Source organism: Accipiter gentilis, chromosome 3 (genome assembly GCF_929443795.1).
Source record: "Accipiter gentilis chromosome 3, bAccGen1.1, whole genome shotgun sequence".
NCBI lineage: Eukaryota > Metazoa > Chordata > Aves > Accipitriformes > Accipitridae > Astur > Astur gentilis.
The window spans coordinates 48841852-48861901 of NC_064882.1; the positions used below are offsets into that span (position 1 = coordinate 48841852).

At 73.2% G+C, this 20050-nt stretch overlaps 4 protein-coding genes across 4 annotated transcripts; 3 read left to right on the top strand and 1 right to left on the bottom strand.

The window, feature by feature from the left end:
- The first annotated feature begins 2987 nt into the window (after window positions 1-2987).
- On the top strand, window positions 2988-6996 carry LOC126037069 (basic proline-rich protein-like). The gene is made up of 5 exons (XM_049797290.1): window positions 2988-3684; window positions 3819-3927; window positions 4062-4499; window positions 5324-5559; window positions 6107-6996. The coding sequence occupies exons 1-5, from the start codon at window positions 2988-2990 to the stop codon at window positions 6994-6996; spliced, it is 2370 nt and encodes a 789-aa protein (XP_049653247.1).
- A 2344-nt stretch (window positions 6997-9340) lies between these two features.
- Window positions 9341-14257, top strand: TLX2 (T cell leukemia homeobox 2). The gene is made up of 3 exons (XM_049797298.1): window positions 9341-9740; window positions 12196-12433; window positions 13190-14257. The coding sequence occupies exons 1-3, from the start codon at window positions 9341-9343 to the stop codon at window positions 13404-13406; spliced, it is 855 nt and encodes a 284-aa protein (XP_049653255.1). The 3' UTR covers window positions 13407-14257.
- A 645-nt stretch (window positions 14258-14902) lies between these two features.
- On the top strand, window positions 14903-16125 carry LOC126052063 (alpha-internexin-like). Its single transcript, XM_049832157.1, has 3 exons — window positions 14903-15144; window positions 15499-15623; window positions 15691-16125. Exons 1-3 carry the CDS (start codon window positions 14938-14940, stop codon window positions 15740-15742), a joined length of 384 nt encoding a protein of 127 aa, XP_049688114.1. The 5' UTR covers window positions 14903-14937; the 3' UTR covers window positions 15743-16125.
- Window positions 16126-17238: 1113 nt separating this feature from the next.
- Window positions 17239-19428, bottom strand: LOC126037087 (interleukin-12 subunit beta-like). The gene is made up of 6 exons (XM_049797309.1): window positions 19359-19428; window positions 18757-18978; window positions 18347-18455; window positions 18088-18269; window positions 17816-17964; window positions 17239-17397 (listed from the first exon to the last, which is right to left on the bottom strand). Exons 1-6 carry the CDS (start codon window positions 19426-19428, stop codon window positions 17239-17241), a joined length of 891 nt encoding a protein of 296 aa, XP_049653266.1.
- Between the last annotated feature and the right edge of the window lie 622 nt (window positions 19429-20050).

Genomic DNA, 20050 nt, shown 5'->3' on the forward strand with positions numbered 1-20050 from the left:
GCCGGGGGTGCAGGGGGCCAAGGTGCAGGGTCTGTACTGCGGGGGGCGGGGGGGGTGCAGGGTGGGTGCTGCTGGTGCTCTTGGGTGCCAGGGGTGCCGGGGTGCTGCCGGCACTGTTGGGTCGCAGGGTGTCAGGGTGCTGCCGGCGCTGTTGGGTGCCAGGGGTGCCGAGTGCTGCCGGCGCTGGCCGGGCGGCCTCCCTGGCGCAGCTCGCCGGAGCCTGGAGCCGCGCTAATGGGGGGTGATTGGATCAGGGCTCTGGAGGGGAAGGAGCGGCCCCGCTAATGCAAAGCAGAAGCCGTTAAAGGCCGTAATGGCTCGTTATGGTTACGATTATTGCTCCAATCCCGAGCAACAAGTGCCGTCTGGGGAGACGGCGGGGGGCCGCCGGCGCGGGCGAGACTGCGCGGTCCCCGCAGGGACCCTGGACCTGGGCAGGCGTGGGGGGCGGCTGCTGCCCGCCATGGGCTGGGAGCGGGCAGGGGCTGCCAGGCTGAGACCCCGGGGTCGGGGCTGGCACCTGCCACCTGGCAGGCAATATCCCCCCCGTGCCTCTGCTTCCATCGACCGAGCGGCCGAGCTGTCGCTCCGCGCTGCCGGGGGGCTCCCGGGAAGTGATTAAATGCCGGCAAAACCAAAATGACGCCATCCCACTGGCCTGGCCCAGGCAAGGCCCCGGCATGGAGCTCCTCAGCACACAGCCATGCTGCCAGCCCCACTCTCGCACTGGCACTGGTGCCGCACTGGCTGCCATGGCCAGGGCCCAGCTGGGCAGGGACAGAACTAATGGGGGTCCAGCCCCCTGGAAAGCTCCATCCTGGCAGTGCCCGCAGGAGCAGCCTGGCACATCACGGCCGTGCCGGGGCTGCCACCTCTGGTCCCCTCGATTGAGCATGTGGGGCCAGGGTGCCTCTGGCGCAGCAGGGAGCAGTGGCTGTGGGGCCCGTGGGTGAGCCGGCAGCATCCCTGGCACCACCAGCCTCCCCGGCACACTGACCAGCCAGCTGTGGCTCACCCCCTTGGCTCGGGTGCTCCTGGATGTGTCCTGGTCCTGGTCAGAGCATCTGTGTCCCACGCTGTGTCACCTCAGCTCCTCCAGGTGCCAGTCCACCCAGTATGGCCCAGTCCAGCTGGCCAGGCTGGCTCAGCCCCCCATGATTGACCAGAGCAGTTCAGCCTGGCCCCATGCAGTGCAGCCAGAACCGGCTGAGCCCTGGTGTCCCCTGGCGTGTCCCCACAGTGCCAGCCCCCCGACCCTGCCACCTGCCCGGGGCTGAGCACAGTGCGTGGCCGGGCTCCAGCACCCACAGCCCTGTGCCCTGGGAGGGGACCCTCCTGGGAGCTGCACAGGCCCCCTCCCCAGTGCCAGGGTGCCTGCGGGCAGAGGTGGGCAGGACCAGCCCCCCACCCTGAGGTGACCGTGACCCCTGCGACTCATCTACCCACTGCTGGCTGGAGCCTGCCCGCCCCTCCAGCCTGTCTTCGCCGGGAGGTGAGAAATGAGGCCGGGGTTGGGGTGACCCCCGCGTCTGGGGAGGGCCCGGCCCCATTTGTACCTGCCAGGAGCAGTTCCTGGGAGGGACGGCCGGGCTGGGGCTGTGAGGGTCACAGCTGGGCCAGCGCAGCCCTGGGGCAGGGCAGCATCACTCACTGCCAGCACTGCACCCGGCACCGGCACTGCACCCGGCACCGCACCAAGCACCAGCACTGCAGCAGTACCAGCACCGCACCATGTTGACTACCGCCACCAGCACCGGCACCACACTGAGCACCAACACCACAGCAAGCACCAGTGCTGCACCAGAGCCAGAGCAAGCACCAGCACCATGCTGAACACCAGCACTGCACCAAGCACCAGCACCAGCACCCCATCGAGCACTGGCACTGCACCGAGCACTGGCACTACACCAAGCACCAGCACTGCAGGAGCACCAGCAGTATGGAAAGTCCTGAGCACGGGCACCGCAGCAAGCACTGCCCGCCCGCCGCCCAGCCCCATGCACACCCTGCGCACACTCCTTGCACACCCATGTGCCCCCTTGGCCCAGGCCAGCAGGACAGGCTGGTTGTAGTGGTGATGGCAGAGTGAGGCAGCTCTGCTGGGAAGGAAGCACCAACCCCTGGCGAGGGGGGCACGGGGACAGGGATGGGCATGAGTGTGTGCTGGGCAGTACACACGCCCAGCGACCCTTGGCACTGGTGCCTGCTGGTGCACATCCCTGTGAAACCCGCTCATGCTGGCACAGGGCTCCTTGCACACCATCTCCTCACTCCTCCCCTCATGCACAGCCCCCATGCTCGCAGCAGCGGCTCACCCACACCTGCACCCACCATCACGCGCGCTGACACCCCCGCACAAAGGAGCTGTTTGTGTGCATGAGTGCACATTCCACCCATGTGCTGCCCCTGCTCGTGCCCCCCACACCCTTACACCAGTCTGACACACCAGCGCTGCAAGTCCCCGGGCTGGGTGAGGTGTGGGGTCTGCAGGGCAGCTCCGGCACCACCGGCGCATGGGAACCCTGGGGACGAGGGGCTGTGATGGGGCTGGGGTCCCACAGCGGTGCGGCAGGGTGCCCACCCATGCTCCCCGCTGGTGCTGGGCACGGGGTCCAGGGTGCCCGGTAGCCGGTGCTCCCCGGGGCCACGCTCGCCCGCCTGGCACGCGTGAGACCGTGCAGCTCCATCTCTCCGTAAATAATTAATGCCTGGGCGGCAGCCGGCACTTCTCCCGGCCTCAGAGAGGCTCCGGGGCCGGGCAGGCCGGTGCTTTTAGCAGAGACCTGCTCAAATATTCAGCTCCATTTCCGCTGCGGAGCTGCTCGGGGCCTGGGCGGCTCCTTCTGGTAAGCGCCTGCCGGGGGCTTTCCCGGCCGGGCCCCCTCATCGGGGCCGAGCGAGGCCGGGGCTGAGGCCGGACGCACTCGTGACCGCAGTGAGTGCAGGGCAGCAGCGCTCCGGCCCCCCCCGCCTCCCCGGGCCAGGCGATGCGGGGGGCCGCGGCCGGGGCCGGCTCAGGGCAGCAGGGAGGGGGGCTGCCCGTGGGCAGCGGCCTGCGGGCAGGGACCCGTCGGGCAGCAGCGGGGGACGCGCCAGCCCGCCGGGCCCCCCGAGCCCCCACCCCGGGGTCTCGGTGCCGTGGCCGCCGGCCGGATCCCTCCGTCCCAGGGCGGTCGCGCTGCCACCGCGGCCGGAGTCGGGATCCCGTCCAGGCGTCCCCGCGGGGGAGTCCCCACGGCAGGAACCGCTGTCCCGGCCCCACGCCCCGGGTCCCGGCCCCGCGTGGGCCTCCGGGGCCGGCGGGACCACGGCAGGGCCGTTGCCAACGGGCCCCGGGGGCGGGCAGGGCGGGGGGGCCGGGGGGGCTGGGCGGTTATGGACTGAACTCCTGCCTAATGCACCTGATCGGATTTGCAGAATCCAATTACCTGCCCTCGGCCTTTGATAACGAGGTTCTGAGCGACGGCTTCTGTCAACGGGCCCGCGGCAGCCGCAGCCGCGGCCGCTGGCACCCCGGGCACCCGCAGCCCCGGGACGGACAGGACCCCCCCCGCCCCCGGCAGCTCCCCCACCCCGGCCGGCGCCAGGCCCCGGGGGAGGCGGGGATGGGGTCGGGGGCGCGGGCGACCCCAGGACCAGCTGGCACGGCCAAGGAGGCCGGGGCGCGGGAGAGGATCCCGGCGTGTCTGTCCCGGGCTCCCGTGCACCGGCACCGGCCCCCCCACCCCGGACCGGGGCCCGTCCGGCCAGCCCCCATAAGTTGCCCGGCTGCCTGCAGCCAAAGGGGCCCCGGGGCCGTGCATGGCCCCCTCCCGCAGCACCCCCTCCTGCCCCCCGCTCCATTGCCCCCCCCCGCCGTGCCGTCGACCGGCTGAAGGCCTGGGGGCTCACCTGCCGCCCCGGTGGCGTCAGAGCTGGCCAGAGCGGGTACCCCCCCACACCTCCCCGTAGGGCTTTCCAGCCGGGAAGGTGCAACCACGGGCACTGCCGCAGCTTCCCCCGGCCCGGGCAGCCACCGCTGCCCGCGCCCCCTCCCCAGACCCTCTGGCCCCTGCCCCCAGCCCGCGGGAGCCGCCGCAGCCGGGACCGGCGGGTGGGTTTGCAGGCGGCGGCTCACGCCGCGCTCCCAGCCCGGGCTGGGGCGGGGAGGAGGCGGGGGGGGCTGCCCGGACCCCCGGCTTCGCCTTCCCCCCACCTCGGGGGGCTGCAGCCTGGGGACGCCCGTCGGGGAGCGACCTCCGCCGCCCCCCCCCCCAGCGGCTCGGGGCCGGTGTCACCCTGCGGCCGCCCGCGCGTCCCCGTGGCAGCCAGCTCCTCCCCGAGGACGCCGCGCAGACGCCGACGGTCACCGTGACGTCCGGCCGTCGGGGCCCCGGGAGCCCGCGGGTCCGGCCGTCGGGGCCGCCTCCCTCTCGCCGTGCGCGGTGCCGCCCGCGCTGCCCCGGCGGCAGCACCGGCGGCCGCCCCGGCCCCGCAGCGGCCCCGGCCCGGCCCTCTCGGTGGGTCGGGGTGGGGAGCGCGCCCGCCGGCTGCCACCCGCGTCACCCCGCACACCCCGGCCGGGTGCCGGCGCCCACCCCGGGGCGGGCGGCGGGGGGCACCGGGAGTGTTTCATGCGGTTAAGAAGTGTCTGATTGAGGCAGGAGGCGCCAGCAGCTCCCCCGGGAGCCGCAAGCCAAGGACTGGAGGACCAAATGCAGGCTAAAGTAATCCAATCTGGGCTGGCTTCATCTAATTAGCCCAGAATTAACCCAGCAGCCAGAGAGGAGCTGACTGTCCCTACAGTTTGCCAGCGGGTTTGGGGGGAAGCGGGAGGAAGAAGGGGACGTCCAGCGGTAATGAGATTACGGGAGGGGGGAGCGGGCAGGAGCGGGCGGCTTGGCAGCATCTCGCCGGTGGTAACGTGGGGCCCTTCCAGGCCTCCGCCGCTTAATTGCCGTGCGCTGGCCGGCCCCGTGCGGGGAGCGGGCTGTCAGTGGCGAGCGGCAGGCAGGGACCCCTCTTAATAACTCCTGCCCCGGCGGCAACACCTGAGCCCGGCTGGAGTCCCCACGGCGGGACGGGGACACCCCCACGGCCGGCCCGCGGGGACGTGGTGCCGTGAAACCGCATCGGCTGCGACCGGCAGCCCCGGGGCCACGGGCGCCCGCAGGCACGGGGGGGACGGGAGACGGGGTGAGGGGCCGGAGGCCGGGGGAGGGCCTGGAGGACCCCGGCAGCACCCCGGGTGCCTGCAAGGACGGGCGGTGTCGCCGACGGGACCCCCATCGCGGAGCAGGGCAGGGGCCAGCCCCCGGTGCTCCCCTCCGCCCCTGCCTCCCAGGTCGGCCGTGGCGAGGGCCGGGGGAACCCGGGGCGGTGTGGGGGCCGTGGGGCAGCGGGATGCCGGGACGAAGCCCCACTCCGGTAGCCAGCCCTTGCGCGGGCTGGTCCAACTCCGGCGGCCGCAGGGCCCGGTGTCGCGGTGGCTGCAGGCAGAGTCTCACGGCCGAAGGCCGATTTCCTCCTGGGAACGGCGCAAACGCCCCTTCTTCTGCCGTGTCCCCTCCGCCCACGCAGGTGCCAGGTCACTCTCCTGCCCCGGCGTGGGGACACGTCCCCTGCCCCCCGCGGGGTCCCCCAGGTCCAGCCCCGCAGGGCAGGAGGGGCCACAAGCCGGGGACCGGTGGGGTGCGCACCGTGGCCGAGCGATGAGGAGCGGGTCTGTACCGTGCGCGGGGTGGTCCCAGCCCTCCCGGGGCGGGTGCGTGGGGGTCGCCCTGCCCGAGACCTCGCTGGCTGCGTGGTGCCAGGCTGCGGGCAGAGCGGGCAGGAGCCGGGGGCCAGGATTCCCCCCCGCCCCTCGGGCTGCACGGCGGCTCTGTGGACGCCAGGAGCAGGCACGGGGAGACGGTCCCGTCGCAGCTGCCGGTGGCCGGAGGGCAGACAGGGCCAGTGGCAGGAGGAGGGGGCAGCGGGGGGTGTGTGTGTGCCAGCGGGGTCGCTGGAAGGGTGACCCCCTGCACCCAGAGCCGGGGTGGCCCGGGGTTCACCAGCTCTCCCAGCACCCTCGGCCCTTCCCCGCGAGCCCTCGGGGCTGTCCCCGCTCCGCGCCGTCCGGGGGCAGCTCTAACGGCGGTGCCGGAGGGAGCCGAGAGCGGGGGGGGGGAGTGTCTGCCCCAGCCGAAGGGCTGCGCGTGCTGCCAGCCCCCCCTTGCCTGCCGGTGCCGGCCCCGGCCCCCGGCCGCGGAGACCGCCCGTCCTTGGGGAGGGAGCGCCCGACGCTGGGGTCCCACCCCGAGCGGGGGTCGGGAGGAGCACCCACCCGGCGAGGCCCCGGCTGGGGGTGCCGCCCGGCAGACCCCCGTGGGCGCGGGGCGGACCGTGAGGCCGCGCCGCCCCCGGCCTCGTCACCTGCCCCCCAATCCATCTCCCGGGACCGGCAGCATTCCAGCCCCTGGGCACGGCAAACATCTGCCTCCTGCTCCAGGTTTAATTAACCTGCTGCCGCCTCCCTCCCCCAGCACCAGGCATTTCCTCCCCGCCACCGCTCCGGGCCGGGGCGGGCGCCGGCGGGGCCGACGCCGGTGCCGGCTGCGCCCCACGGGGCCCCGGCGAGCCCCTCTGCCGCGGCAGGCCCAGAGCCGGTGGCTCTCTCCGGGTGCGAAAGCCGCAGCCGTGCCTTGCGTGTGGAGCGGGGCCACCGGGCGGGCTCGTCCCGGCACCCGCCGGGCAGTGAGCAAGAACCGCCGGGAGACCCCCGGGGCTCAGCCCGGCACGGCCCCGGTACTGCGGGCCCGAGCGCAGCGTCCCCCCTCCCCTGCTGAGGCACACGGGGACCCGCAGCCGTCGCACGGCGCCCCCCCCCCCCCCCCGGGAGCGGCGGTCAGGGAAATGCCCCCCCGGCATGGGAAGGGGCAGCTCCGCTCCTGCCCGGTGCTACGGGGGGATGCGGGCACGGCCGGGAGGGTCGGGCCGGGCAGCGGGGGGCCGGCGGGGACGGGCGTGGGGGTGTGAGCGTGTGTGTTTGTGTGCGCGTTTGTGCGTGCGTGTGTTTGTGCGTACCAGCGCTGTGCCGGCCGGTCTCTGTACGTGTGTGTAGCGGTGTGAAGTGTGCGGTGTGCGTGTGCGTGTGCACGCCGGTGCTGTGTGTGCCGGTGTAGCTGTTCCGTGCCTCCGGGGATACGCGTGTGTGTGCGTGTGCGTACGTGTGCATCCGTGCTGTGCAGCGCGTCCGTGTGCGTGTGCGGCTGTGCCGCGCCGGAGGGTGTGCACACACACGCGTGTGCAGGCAGCTGTGCCCTGCCGGGGGTCTGCGTGTTTGTGCATCGCTACACCACGCCGCCGGGCGAGTGTGCGCCCGTGCAGCCCCAGGTGCCGGTCAGCCCACGCTGCGACGGGTCCGGCTGAGCCCGGGTCCGCCCGGTGCCCCCGGGGCGTGCGGTGCCCCCCGGGCGCGGCAGCTGCAGCTCCCGGTGCCGCCGTGATTTACAGGCGCAGGCCCCGGTAATGTCATTTGCCCCAGACCGGTGGCGCCAGGGTGGCCGGGCGGCCGCCCTCCCCCGCCGGCCCCTGCCCCGGAGCCGTGACCCGCCGCCCCGAGCCGCTGCCCGCCTGGGAGCCGCGACCCCCAGCCCGGGAATCGCCGGGACCGACCCGCGGGGCCGCCCCACGGGCCAGACCCACCGCTCGCGGCGCGGCTGTCGCGATAGTGGCCGAGAGGCCCGGTCCGGCCCGTGCTGCTCTCCGCTGGCGGTTACCGTCCGCCGGGGCCGAGCCCTCCCCGAGCGGCACCGTCGCACCCCGCGCCCGGGACCCCGGCGGGGCCGTAGCCGGGCCCGCTCCCGCGAGCCAGGTACGAGCGTCCCGACGGGGCCGGTCTGAGCTCCGTGTCCGGGGAACGGCGGGTCGGGGGGACCGGGTTCCGTGCCCCCAGGACGCCGGGTCCCTGGAAAATGGGGCCCGTGCTGCCGGGAACGGCGGATCCAGGGGAAACGGGATCCCTGGCCCGGGAACGGAAGGTCGGCACAACTGGCGTCGGTGGCCCGGGAACGGCGGGTTCCTGGGAACCGGGGTCCGTACTACCGACAACGGCGGGTCGGGGGGGAGCGGGGTTCGTACTACCGGGCAGGGCGGATGGGTCCGTGCCCCGGGACCGGCGGGTCGGGGGAACCGGAATCCGTGTTCCCGGGGGCGCGGGTCCTTGCTCCCGGGAACGGCGGATTGGTCCGTGTCGTGGGAACGGCGCGTGGGGGGAAGCGGGCTCCGTACCACCGGCAACGGCCGACGGGCCCGTGCCCCGGGGCCGGCGGCTCGGGGGAACCGCGGTCCGTCCGGGAGCGGCGGACCGCGTCAAACCCCAGGGCCGTGTCCCGGGAGCGGCGGCTCCGCAGCCGCGAGGTCCGTTCGCTCCGCGGCGGGCGGGCTGGGAGGAATGGGGGGCTCCGTGCGCGCCGACAGCGGCGGCTTCGGGGGACGAAGCCTGCGCGCCCCGGGAAGCGGCAGGCGCGGTGCCGGTCCGGGCGCCGCCGGGATAACGGCGCCGGGGCCGGCGACCTCTGCGTGCGCCCGGGAGGACGGGGCGGGGGGTCCCGGTTGGGCGCCCCGACGCCGCCGAAGCCTCCGACGGGGCTGCGGGCGGAGCCGGGGCCGCTCCGTTGCCCGGTATCGCGGCGGCTCCGGTGGGGCCCGGCGCCGCCCCTTCGTTGCTGCCGGCCGGGGGACGTCCTGCGGCTGCCCGGCGGCGGGGAACCGGGCCGGAGCGCGGCGGGGGCGGGCGGAGCGCCGTGCGCTCGGGGCCCGACGGACCCCGCCGGTCGGCCGGCCCGAGACTGCGGCGGAGCCCGTGCGGGAGCCCCGGCGGGGCGGGGGCGCGGTGCCGCGGCGGAGGGGAAGGGGGACGGGGACGGGGGGGGGGGGTACGGACGCGGTGGTGGGGCGGGGCCCCGGGATGCGCGAGCCCCCGCCCCCGGGGGCGCGGGGCTGTCAATCACGGGGCGCGGCCGCCAATCAGGGCGCGGGCGGCCGGGATTTTGGCAGGTCCAGATGGAGCGGGGCAGAAAAGCGCGCGCCGCCGGGGCCCGCCGCGCACCCGCGCTCCCGCGCCGGGGCCGCCAGCAGCCGCGGGCCATGCCCCGGACCCGGCCGCTGCCCCGGACCCGGTTCCAGCCCCGGCCCCAGCCCCGGCCCCGCCGGGCCTGCAGCGGGCGCCCCGAGCCAGCCGCCCCCGCTCCCGCCCCCGCGGGGGGCCGCCCGCCGCCGCCGCCCGCCGCCGCCGCCGCCCCCCCCTCCCGCCGCCGCCCCCCGGCCGCCGGCGGCCCGGCCATGCCCGCGCCCCGCCGGCTCTGAGCGCGGCCGGGCGATGGAGGCGGCGGCGCTGGCGCGGGAGGGCGGCGGCCAGGGCCCCCCGCCCCACGAGCCCATCAGCTTCGGCATCGACCAGATCCTCGGCGGCCCCGAGCCCGCGGGCGGCGGCGGCGGGGGCCCGGCCCGGGCGGCGGGGGAGCCCGACTACGGGCTCTACGGCGGCGGCTACGGCCCCGCCTGCTCGCTCGGCTCCTACAACCTCAACATGAGCATGAACGTGAGCGTCAACGTGACCCCCGCGCCCGCCGCGCCGCCCGCCGGGGTCATCCGCGTCCCGGCGCACCGGCCCGCGCCCGCCGCGCCGCCCGCCGCGCCGCCGCCGGTGCCCGGGCTCTCGGGGCTCACCTTCCCCTGGATGGAGACGACGCGCCGCATCGCCAAGGACCGGCTCTCAGGTGAGCGCGGCGGGCCGCCTGCCGACGGCTCCCGACGGCTCCCGGCGGCTCCCGGCGGCGCGGCGGGCGCGGACCGGGGCCGGGGTCGGCCGGGGGGCCGTGCGCTCCGCCGGTTCCCGCAGCGCGGGGTCCTCGCCCCCCGCCCGCCCCGCCCCGCTCCGCCCCGCTCCGCTCCGCCGCCGTGCCCCGGGCTGGGCTCTCGCCGCCGCGGGACGTGGCCGCCGTCGGGGCTGGCACAACCAGCGGCAGCTCCGCCGCCGTCCCGCTCCGGTTCCCGGCGGCTCCGGGCAGGGGCCGGGCCGGGCTCCGGCTTCGAGCGGCGCCCAAGGGGTCCCGCCAGGCTCCGGCCTTGGGCTCCGCTCCCGGTCCGGTCCCTTCCCCGGGCCCGGGGGCGCCGGGTGCCGGCCCCGTCCCACCCGCAGCGGGGAGGCTGCCGGGGGCCGCGGGGTGCGGGGTGGGGGCAGCTGCTGTGCTGGGAGCGGTGTGCAGGGACCCGCCACGGGGCTGCAGGGTGAATGACCCGGGCATGCAGGGCTGGGGTCGGAGAGCGGGTGTCCCTGTCCCCTGTGCCCCTGGGGATGGGGGCAGGAGGTGGGGGGTTCCTGGGGGGCCCGGCTGTGGGGCACCTAGGGGTGGGAGTCAGGGACCTGCGTGTGCAGGGATGGGTGCGGGTTGTGAGGTGCTGGTGCCGGGGGAGAGGCTGGGGCCGGTGCGTGCTGGGGCTGCGGAGGACGGGTGGTGATGCAGGTGTCGGGGAGGCGGTGCAGGGTCCCGGTGCTGCTGACGGGGCCAGGGGGTGAGCACGCATGGTGGGGGCTGGAGCACCCAGTGCTGGGGCAAGGTTGCTGGTTGCTGCACCCAGAGGAGAAGGTGCGGGGTGCTGCGGTTGGGGTGCTGGGGAGCTCTGGCCTGGCTTGGCTCAGCTCGGCTCCTTCCCAAGATGGCGGCGCTGCCACGTCCGCAGCGCACGGCTCCATGCGGGGACGAGGCTGGGGGCCGCAGGGGGCTGGGGGCTGGGGGCCAAGCGCTGGCTATGGGGGCTGCTGGGGCCATGCGGGGCGGGAGGCCGGGGGCTGCGGGGGCCCAGCCCGGGCGCCAGCATAGTCGGGTTCGCCTCCTGGCCCACCCCACCATCCGAGCGGTGACAAAGCACCGACCCACGCAGGGGTGGTGGGTGACGTCCCCGTCTCCTGCCTGGCGCCAGCGGTGGGTGGACGGGGCGGCCCCTCCCCGGCACGGGGTCTCCCAGCCACAACCATCACTCAGCGCCACCGGCCTTGGGGTGGTCTGCGGGCTGTCGGCATCTGTTCCCGGCGAGGGGCCGCCCCATGCGGGGAGGGGGCGCGGGGGCCTCCGTCCCCCCGACTGTGTGGCTCCACCTGCGTCAACCACGTCCGCCCCTGCCGGCGGGCAGGCTGGCCGCCTGCCCACACTGCCTGCCTGGGTGCTGGCGAGAGGGAGGGTCTGGCCTCACGGGGAGGGTCCGCTGGGCGCCGGGCTGTCCCTGGGGGTGCTGCGGGGTCTGCCCCATGCCCCAGTGGCATAGGGTGCTGGGGCCCCGTGGTGGTCCCATAGGCCCGGCCATGTGCAGCCCTGCCTGTGTGGTGCTGGCACTGGCAAGGGCCGCAGTGCCACAGGGCTGTGGTTTGGCCATGGGCTGCCACCGGAGCAGGAGGGGAACGGGGGCTGGGTGCTGCGCCCCGCCAAGCTCTCACCTTCCTCCACGCCGCATCGCTTCCCTGACGCTCCCTGTGGCTCCGGCTGCATCCAGGGCTGGGATGCGGCACACCGGCCTCGCGGTCCCTGGCTCACGCCTCAGCCACGCAAGGACAGCCCCTTCCCCAGCCCCCAGGCAGCTGGCGGCAACCAGCCAGAAGCTGCCGGCACATGGAGGGAGACGCTGGCCACCTCCTGACGGCTTTTGGGACCCTGTCCCCTCCCTGGGAGGGGTGGGAAGCCCTGGCTGTGCTGTGGAGGCTCCTCTGGGGCTGTGGCAGGGCTCAGCGCATGGGGAAGGGTGGGTTTGTGCTGCCGGGAGCCTTGCTGGCTCCGCGCTTGCGATGGGACCTGGCTTGCCCAGACCCCCACCGCCCCCAGTCCCCACCTGCCGGGCTGTGGGAGTGATGGGGGCCTGGGGTGGGGATCGGCCCTCCAATCATGCCTTCAGCTGCCCTGTGCATCCCTGGGCTGTGGGAGCTGGTGGGGACGACTCGGGGTCTCCTTCTCCCCTCCTCTCTGCCAGGCAGCGCTGGTGGCCCTCCAGGAGCTTCCCCTCCCCATGGCCCCGAGCATCCGAGCATCCCCCCCGGGCTCCTGCGCTGCCCGGGCTGCGCCCGCTCCTGCCCTGCCCTCAGCAGGGGCTCTGCCTGGCCCCTGCCCGTGCGGCAGCAGCGATGAACGGGGTGGTCTGCCCGTGGGTCCCCCGAGCAGCCCCTCACCCCCTCTCCGCCCGCAGCCGCGCTGTCGCCCTTCGCGGCGACCCGGCGGATCGGGCACCCCTACCAGAACCGCACGCCGCCCAAGCGGAAGAAGCCGCGCACCTCCTTCAGCCGGGTGCAGATCTGCGAGCTGGAGAAGCGCTTCCACCGCCAGAAGTACCTGGCCTCGGCTGAGCGCGCAACCCTGGCCAAGGCCCTCAAGATGACGGACGCCCAGGTCAAGACCTGGTTCCAGAACCGCCGCACCAAGTGGAGGTAACGGGGCCAGCCCCGGGGCGGCTGCCGCAGCCCCCGCAGCTCTGATGTCCTGCCTCCCTCTGGCAGCCACCCCCCACCACAGCTGTGCCCCCCGGGAGAGGTTGGGCTGAGGCGAGATGGGGTGCCCGTCCCCACCGCATCCCCTGTGCCCAGCTGCGTGAGGCATGGTGGTGCCGAGGGAGGGGTGTGCTGCAGGGCAGGAGCTGTGGGGCATTGTTGCACCGGTGCGCAGCAGTGCCGACAGCAGGTTGGGCTGTGGGCAGAGCCCACAGGGCATTGCTGCATCAGTGCACAGTGGTGCCGAGAGGGACAGGGCTGTGGGATGGAGGCTGTGGGGCAGTGCCACACCGGCACACAGCGGTGCCGGCAGCAGGACAAGGCTGCAGGGCACTGCTGGACCGGTGCACAGCGGTGCCAAGAAAGGGACGGGGCTGTGGGGCAGAGGCTGGGGAGCATTGCCACACTGGCACACAGCAGTTCTGAGAGGGATGGGGCTGGGGACCATTACACAGCGGTGCCAGTAGCAGGACAGGGCTGCAGGGGACTGCCGGACGGGTACACAGAGGTGCTGAGAGAGGGACAGGCTGCAGGGCAGAGGCCGTGGGGCAGTTCTGCATTGGTGCACAGTGGTGCCAAGGGACAGACAGGGCTGCAGGGCATCGTTGCACCGGCACACAGTGGCGCTGGTGGCAGGACGGGCTGCAAGAGGCGCAGGCAGCGGGGCAGTGCCGGACGGGCCGTGTGTGCTGGCAGGAGGCAGACGGCGGAGGAGCGCGAGGCGGAGCGCCAGCAGGCCAACCGCCTGATGCTGCACCTGCAGCAGGAGGCCTTCCAGAAGAGCCTGAGCCAGCCGCTGCCCCAGGACCCGCTCTGCATGCACAACTCCTCCCTCTACGCCCTGCAGAACCTGCAGCCCTGGGCTGAGGACAACAAGGTGACGTCCGTCTCAGGGGTGGCCTCTGTGGTGTGAGGTCCCCGTGGATGTGCCGGGAGGTGGTGGTGGGAGCCCGGCGGGGTCTGAGACTGGCACCTCCGGCCCGTGGCAGGGAGGGGGCTGCCACTTCCTGGAAGCCCCTCTATCAGCAGCCCCCTCCCTGCCGCGGGCCAGCCTCCTCGGGCCCCCCCTCGGCCACCCCGCAGCTCCAGGTGGGCAGACGTGCCCCTGCGGTTGGACTCAAAGTTCTGCCGACCCCTGCCTGGACCCCTGCCTGGAGCACCGCTACAGGCAGCCCCTTGCCCGGACCCCCCCCCCGGGGAGCCCAGGGCTGGGCCCCCACAGCCTGCGGGCCTCTGCAAGTCCAGCCCCACCCTCCTCAGGGCCCCCCACTCTGGGGGCAGCTCCTCGGGTGGTCCCTGTTCAGGACTTGCTGCCCACCCATCAGCAGCTGTCCCGGCCGGGCCAGGCCCTGCTCCCTCCGGGGCAGCCGCAGCTCCCTTCCCACCTGGGGTGGGCTGAGTGGGGCATGGGGGGGACTCCCCCATTCCCGGTGCTGGGAGCCCCCCCAGCCCTCGCTGTTGGCTGCCACGGGATCTGCACCACCTGCACACACTTGCCTTACCCTGGTCGGAGTTTGCCAGCTCTGGCTTCCAGCCACTGCTCCCAGGCTGGACAAGGAACCTGGCCCTGTGGCCCCAAGCCCCCCCAGCGGTGGGACAGACTGATGGACTGGGCTCATCCACCCCGCTGGCCGGGCTCCCCGGTGCTCCTGGGCCCTGCACCCACTGGTTTGCCAGCTCCCTGCGGCCCTGGGCCTGGACGTGCCCCTGCAGCACCCCATGATGAACTCGGGGTGCCCCTGCATGTCAAAGGATCGCACCAGCCCCCCCGAGCAGGGCTGTCCCTGTGCCTGCCCCCCTCCCCCCCCAGTCTCTGGCTCCCAGGACCCCCTTCACCTACCCCCTGTGCTGCCCAGGGTCAGGCTGAACTTCAGTCTGGTGTGACACACTTGTGGGGAGGCAGAGGGGTCCACTGGGGGCTGAAACCCCCCTACTCCAGCAGATGTCTGCCCCTACCCCCCCTTTCCCCGGTGACCTGCTGAGTGTCCCCATCCTTGACCGGGGACCCCCTCCCCTGCCCTGCTCCCCCCCAAGGACTGATGCCCTCAGCCCCATGCCGGCCGGGGTGGAACATTGCCCCTCCCCCCCCCCCCCCCACCTCTCCCAGGCTCTGCCGATGCGGTGACCGGTCACTGGGAGCCCCACCTGGGCCAGCTCCGGTCGGGGTCCTGGGTTGATGATGGAAGGGAGGGGAGCAACTGACCCTGACCCTAAACTTGACCTTGACCCCTACCCTACCGCTGTCCCTGGTGCTGGGGGCGACAGGAGCCTGCCCCCCCCCCTCCCCGTTGCTACCGGGAGGAGGCGGGCAACCGGTGCCGGTTCCTCATCGGCGGGATTGGCTGCGGTTCCGTGACGCGGCCCCGTTTACCGAGGGGGGGTGTGTGTGTGTGTGTGTAGGGGGGGGGTGGAACCGCTGCGGCGCCGCCGCAGAAGCCGCCGGGATGAGCGCGGCCGAGGGCTGGCCCCGGTACCGGTGGGGCGGTGGAGGCGAGGCGGTGCTCCGTGCCCGTGCCGAGGCTGCCGGGTACCGGAGGCTGCTGCGCGCCCGCGCTGCCGAGGTGGAAGCGTTGCGCGGGGCCGTGGGCGCGTTGCACCGGCAGCTGGAGGGGCTGCGGGACCGGCGCAGCGGGGAGCTCGCCAAGTACCAGGTGTGGGGAGGGGGGGGGGGGGGTCGGGTGGTTTGGGAGGGGGCGGATGGCTGGGTTGTGTCGTGGGGAAGGGGGGGCGGATGTTTGGGGTGGGGGAGCCCAGGCGCTGGGGGGGGGGGGGGGCGGGGGCTGGACACCCAGGGGGCTGGGGAGGGGGAACAGGGGTCCGGGGGGGGGGGCGGGGGTCAGCATGGGGCTGGGGGTGAGGGGTACAAGCGGGGCAGCGGGACGGGGGACGGGATGGGGCTGGGGGGGGGGGGAGGGTTTCAGGTGGGGCTGGGGAGGGGGTGGGTCCGTGCGAGGCGGGGGTCGGGCCGGGGGGGGCCCGGGCGGTGCTGACGGCCCGGTCGGCAGGAGCGGGTGGCGGAGCTGGAGCGGGAGATCGGGGAGGCGGAGGCGGAGATGGCCCGGTGCCTGCGGGAGTACCCGGCGCTGCTGCGGCTGCGGATGGCGCTGGAGGCGGAGATCGCCGCGTACCGGTACGCGGGGCGGGGGGCGGGCGGGGCGGGCGGGGCGCGGGGCTCAGCCCGGGCCTGTCTCTTGCAGGGAGATGCTGGAGGGCGAAGAGCTGCGCTTGGGCTGCCTGGCCCCGCCGTGACGGGACCCCCGGCCCCGCTGCGGGACCCCGCGCCCGGGCCCCCGACTTCTGCGCCTCGGGGTCCCCTGAGCCCCCGCTCGCCCGCGCCCCGGGACCTCTGCCCCTGGATGCCCGGGCCGTGGGACCCCCGGACCCTCTGGACCCCTCTGGACTCCTGGAGCCCCGGTCCTTCTTGTCCCCCTGTGCCATGGCCCCCCCCAGCCCGGACTCCTGGGACCCCCGGCTACCCGGGCTCCCCAGACCCCCGCCCCGGGAGGCCCCGGCCCCCCAGGAGGGCAGCGCCCACGGGGCCGCACACTCTCACCAGCCTCTCTGGAGCAGCAGCGGGGTTGGGGTCCCGGCCCCGGCCCGTGCAGAAGCACCTCAATAAAGCCCCGTGGCATTACCCGGAGCCGGCCCGTCTGTGGTGGTGGGGCAGCATCCCCCGGCCGGGCCCTGCTCGGGGGCACCCCGCTGCACTCTCGGGGTCTGCGGCAGAGCCGTGGCGCGGGGTGGCTCCGTGGGAGCCTGGATGCTGGGGCCATTTCCCTGCCGCCTGGCCGCAGCCCCTTGCCCCCGGGCTGGGAACCCCACGGGGATGCCGAGTGGGGCACAATGTGGGGGCTCGACCATGGACACGTGGTGGAGGGGCTTGTGCCCCACTGGGAGCTGAGCCTCCCCAGTGCTGGGGGGTGGTCCTTGTCCCCCCCCACAGGCCATGTCCTGCCCTAGAACCGGTGCTCCTGGGGTCAGGCAGGGATCCTGCACCCTGGAATGTGGGGATGGGGTGCTGCCCCCCCCCCCCCCCCCCAGGGCATGCCCCCTTGGTGTATGGCAGCACGTCCCTGGTGGGGTGCTGCCCCTGGGGCTGGGGATGTTGCCCCACTGCAGCCCCCAGAAAGGAAGCAGATCTGGAGGGGGTGGGTGATGAGGCATAGGGGGGTTCAGGGTACCCATGTGCCCTGACAGACAGTTGGGCAGGGCTGTGGGGACCCCCCACCGGGGCCAGGGCCGTGTACAGCTGCTGAGCTGGGCTGTCCCTGGCTGGGCTGGAGCATGTGCGCACATGCATGTGTTACACGTCTATTATCAGCCGTGCATAAGGACCCCATGGGCCAAGCCTGGCAGCCCAGCACCAGCAGGGAGCAGGGGCCTTGCACAAGCCTGTGACCCTCTGTGGGGCAGCAGCTAGACTGGGCATCTGGAGCAGAAAGGCAGAGCAGGCAGGACCCCAGCCTGCAGTGTGCCCAGCTGGAGCCTGCGGAGGCTGGAGGCCCAGCACCCACCGCCCCACACAAGGACTAACCGAGGTTTGTTGTAATAAAGACAAGCCCAACTCTTTGACAGAGGTAAAAATCCTCTTCCAAACCATACAAGAGAATGGGAAGGTCGGTGTTGGGTGCCTATGGCTGCCACGCCTAGGGGGTGCCCCCCAGCCCTAGGCGTCCCTGTGCACACAGAGGTGCAGCGGGGTGGGAGATGGGTGTGAGGGGGGAAGGGGGTGTCTGTGCGTGGGGTCAGTGTGCTCGGAGCCGGTGCTGCTGGGCTGCATCGACATCCTTCCAGGCGCTCCAGGGGCTCCAGGCGTTGGCGTAAGGGTCCTGGCAGCTGATGCGTACCCGCCGCATGCGGTCCTGCAGCTGCATCTCCTCCACACCCTCCACGTACCTGTGAACCTGCAAAGCAGGGCAGGTCACTGCCTCAGGGAACACCCCGGCACCAGGGCGGGGGACAGCCGGCATGGGTGCTGCTGGAAGCAAGGCTGCGGGGAAGGTGGGACGGGGCAGGAGCAGGGCTCAGCACTGGGGGCTCAGGAGCGGGGGACACCAGCACCTCCCCAACCCAGGCAGTGACGCTGCCTTGCACGGGCAGTGCTGGGGTGTGGAAGCAGAGGTGACAGCCAGGAGTGACAGTTCACGGAGAGAAGCAGCATAGCGAGGAGGGGGCCATTGCTGAGCCCCTGGCAAATCCCTGTTCCCAATGGCACCCCTGGGTGGAGGGAAGAGCCCAGGCTGGGGCAGGGTGGGCACTGCAGAGCGAGGACATAGGGTGGCATGCGTAGGGGCAGGCTGGGCACGGGCATCCTGCAGTTACCTGGGTACCATTGGGGAGCTCATACTGCAGCCGGTAGAGCAGGGCGAAGTAGGACTTGGGGAGCGGCCAGGAGGCTGGGGGAGCCCAGGACAGGTGGAGCTGCTCCCCCCAATGCTGCACGGTCAGATTCTGCGGCGGGTTGGGCCGCACTGTGGGCAGAGCAGGGCTCAGCACAGGGCAGTGCTGCCTGGCCCTGGGGCCAAGCACTCCCACAGAGCCTCCAGCAGCCCGAGGATGCTCCCCTGACCCCACTGCCACCGGCCCAAGCTCACCGATGTCGCGGATGAAGAAGTGGATGGAGAAGTTGAGATAGGAGGTGTCCGAGAGCCCCTCCAGGTGTAGCTGCAGTGGGCGCAGCTCCTCGGCGAAGGGACAGAAGGAGGGGTCTGCGAAGCTGGCGCTGAACCAGCCGTGGCGGCCGGCTGCCGGCACCCACTTCCCCAAAGAGCCATCGCTGTGGGGGGGAGGCAGGCATGAGGGCTGGGCAGCCAGGGGGCCGGACCCAGGTCGGGGGGTCCCTGGGGCACCCACCTGCGTGTGAGGCGGGCACGGAAGACGGCGGAGCGGGGGCCATTCCAGGAGCAGTGGAAGGAGCCGTGATAGGACTCAGCCTGGCAGGAGACGTTCATCCCCTCCTCGCCTGGGGGGCCGAGGGGCGACAGCTCTGGGGCTGCACAGGGCCGGCAGTGGTGCCCCTTCCCCATATGGCCCAGGCAAGGCTGCCCTTGTGGTTGGGCTCCCCCCGGCCATGCACAGCCCTGCCCGGTGCGTCCCCATGGGCTGGGCAAGAACATCTGCAGATGCACGAGCATCACCCGGTCCCCAGCCTGCCCAACTCCCCACATCCCCTGCCTGGACCATCACCCCCATCCACCTGGTCCCTCAGCCCTGGCCCCCCCCCCCCGGGCCGTGCCAGCCCTCTTGCACCCAGCCCCACATACGGGTGCCGCTGACCACCACGTAGGTAGTGTCCAGCAGGACGGTGCCAGCCCAGCAGCTGTAGTTGCCGGCAGCCGGCAGGTCCAAGCCGAGGATGGTGAGAGTCTGTCCCTTGGCCACAAATTCGGCCATGGGCTCTGGCTCCCCGTTCTGTGTCCAGGTCACTTGCTGCTCCGAGGTGTTGCATTTCACCACCACGTCCCCATTCAGTTTCCCCACCTGAACTGGAGATGAGAGGCAGAGGCTGGGGTCAGAGATGGGCTGTGGTGTGGGCAGTCCGTCCCCCACACCATCATGGGGCTGGGTGCCCCCTTGTCCTGATACACCACATCCATCCTTCCCCACGGTTCCCCCCCACTCCCTCACCCCATGTCCATCCCCACCCTGCCCCATCACCGCACATCCATCCCCCCACCCCATCACTCTCATGCCCATCCTCTGACCTCCCCACCCCACCAGAAGAGCTGCCCCGTCCCAGGCTCATGGTACCCCATTTCAGTGGGATGCAGGACGTGGGTGCTCCCTCCAGCTGCTGCGTGGGTCTTGCATCCCCCCCCTCGCCCCCCGGGGAGCCTCCCATGTGCCCAGGTGGGGCAGGACTCACACTTTGGGGGGAAGGCAGTCAGGGCGTCCGCAGGAGCGAGGCACAGCACCAGCCCTACCAGTCCCAGCATCTGGGAGGGGAAGGGCAGCAGTAGGGGAAGGGGAAGGGCAGCTCTGTCCCAGGGAGGGAGGCCAGCCGTACCCTGGGAGAAGGGGAGCTGCCGGAGCTGGGATGCAGCCAGGAGGACCAGTGAGGGCAGAACCCTTGGTCCTGGGGCGGCAGCAGGGTCAGGCAGGATGGGGAGCGGTGCAGCGGCAGGGGAGTCCTGCATCGGGCTGGCAGCCGATGTGACACCCCAACCCTTTCCACCACAGCCCCACTGGGTGCCCCCCCCCCCCCCCGGGCAGGGGGCTGCAGTACCCGCCTGGAGCAGCACATTCCCAGGGCTCCCTGGTGCCCAAACCCTCCCGGGGCCACAGTGCAAGCAGCCCCCCTGGCAGCTCCCATGCTGTGCCTACCTCACCACTGTGGTGTGCGCTGCTCCAATGGGCTCAGCATGGTCTGGGGGCCAGTGGGTGGCTGGGTATATACTGAGCCAAGACCCCGTGGGACTGCCCCAAGGTGAAGCCAAACCACAGAAGCATCACAGTTCTCAGAAGAGGGAAAAGCTGCGCTGGCTGGAATTGTGAGCTAGGACCCATGCTCAGCCCCCAACCCACCCAGCCCCAACCTTACTGGGAGTCACCATGGGT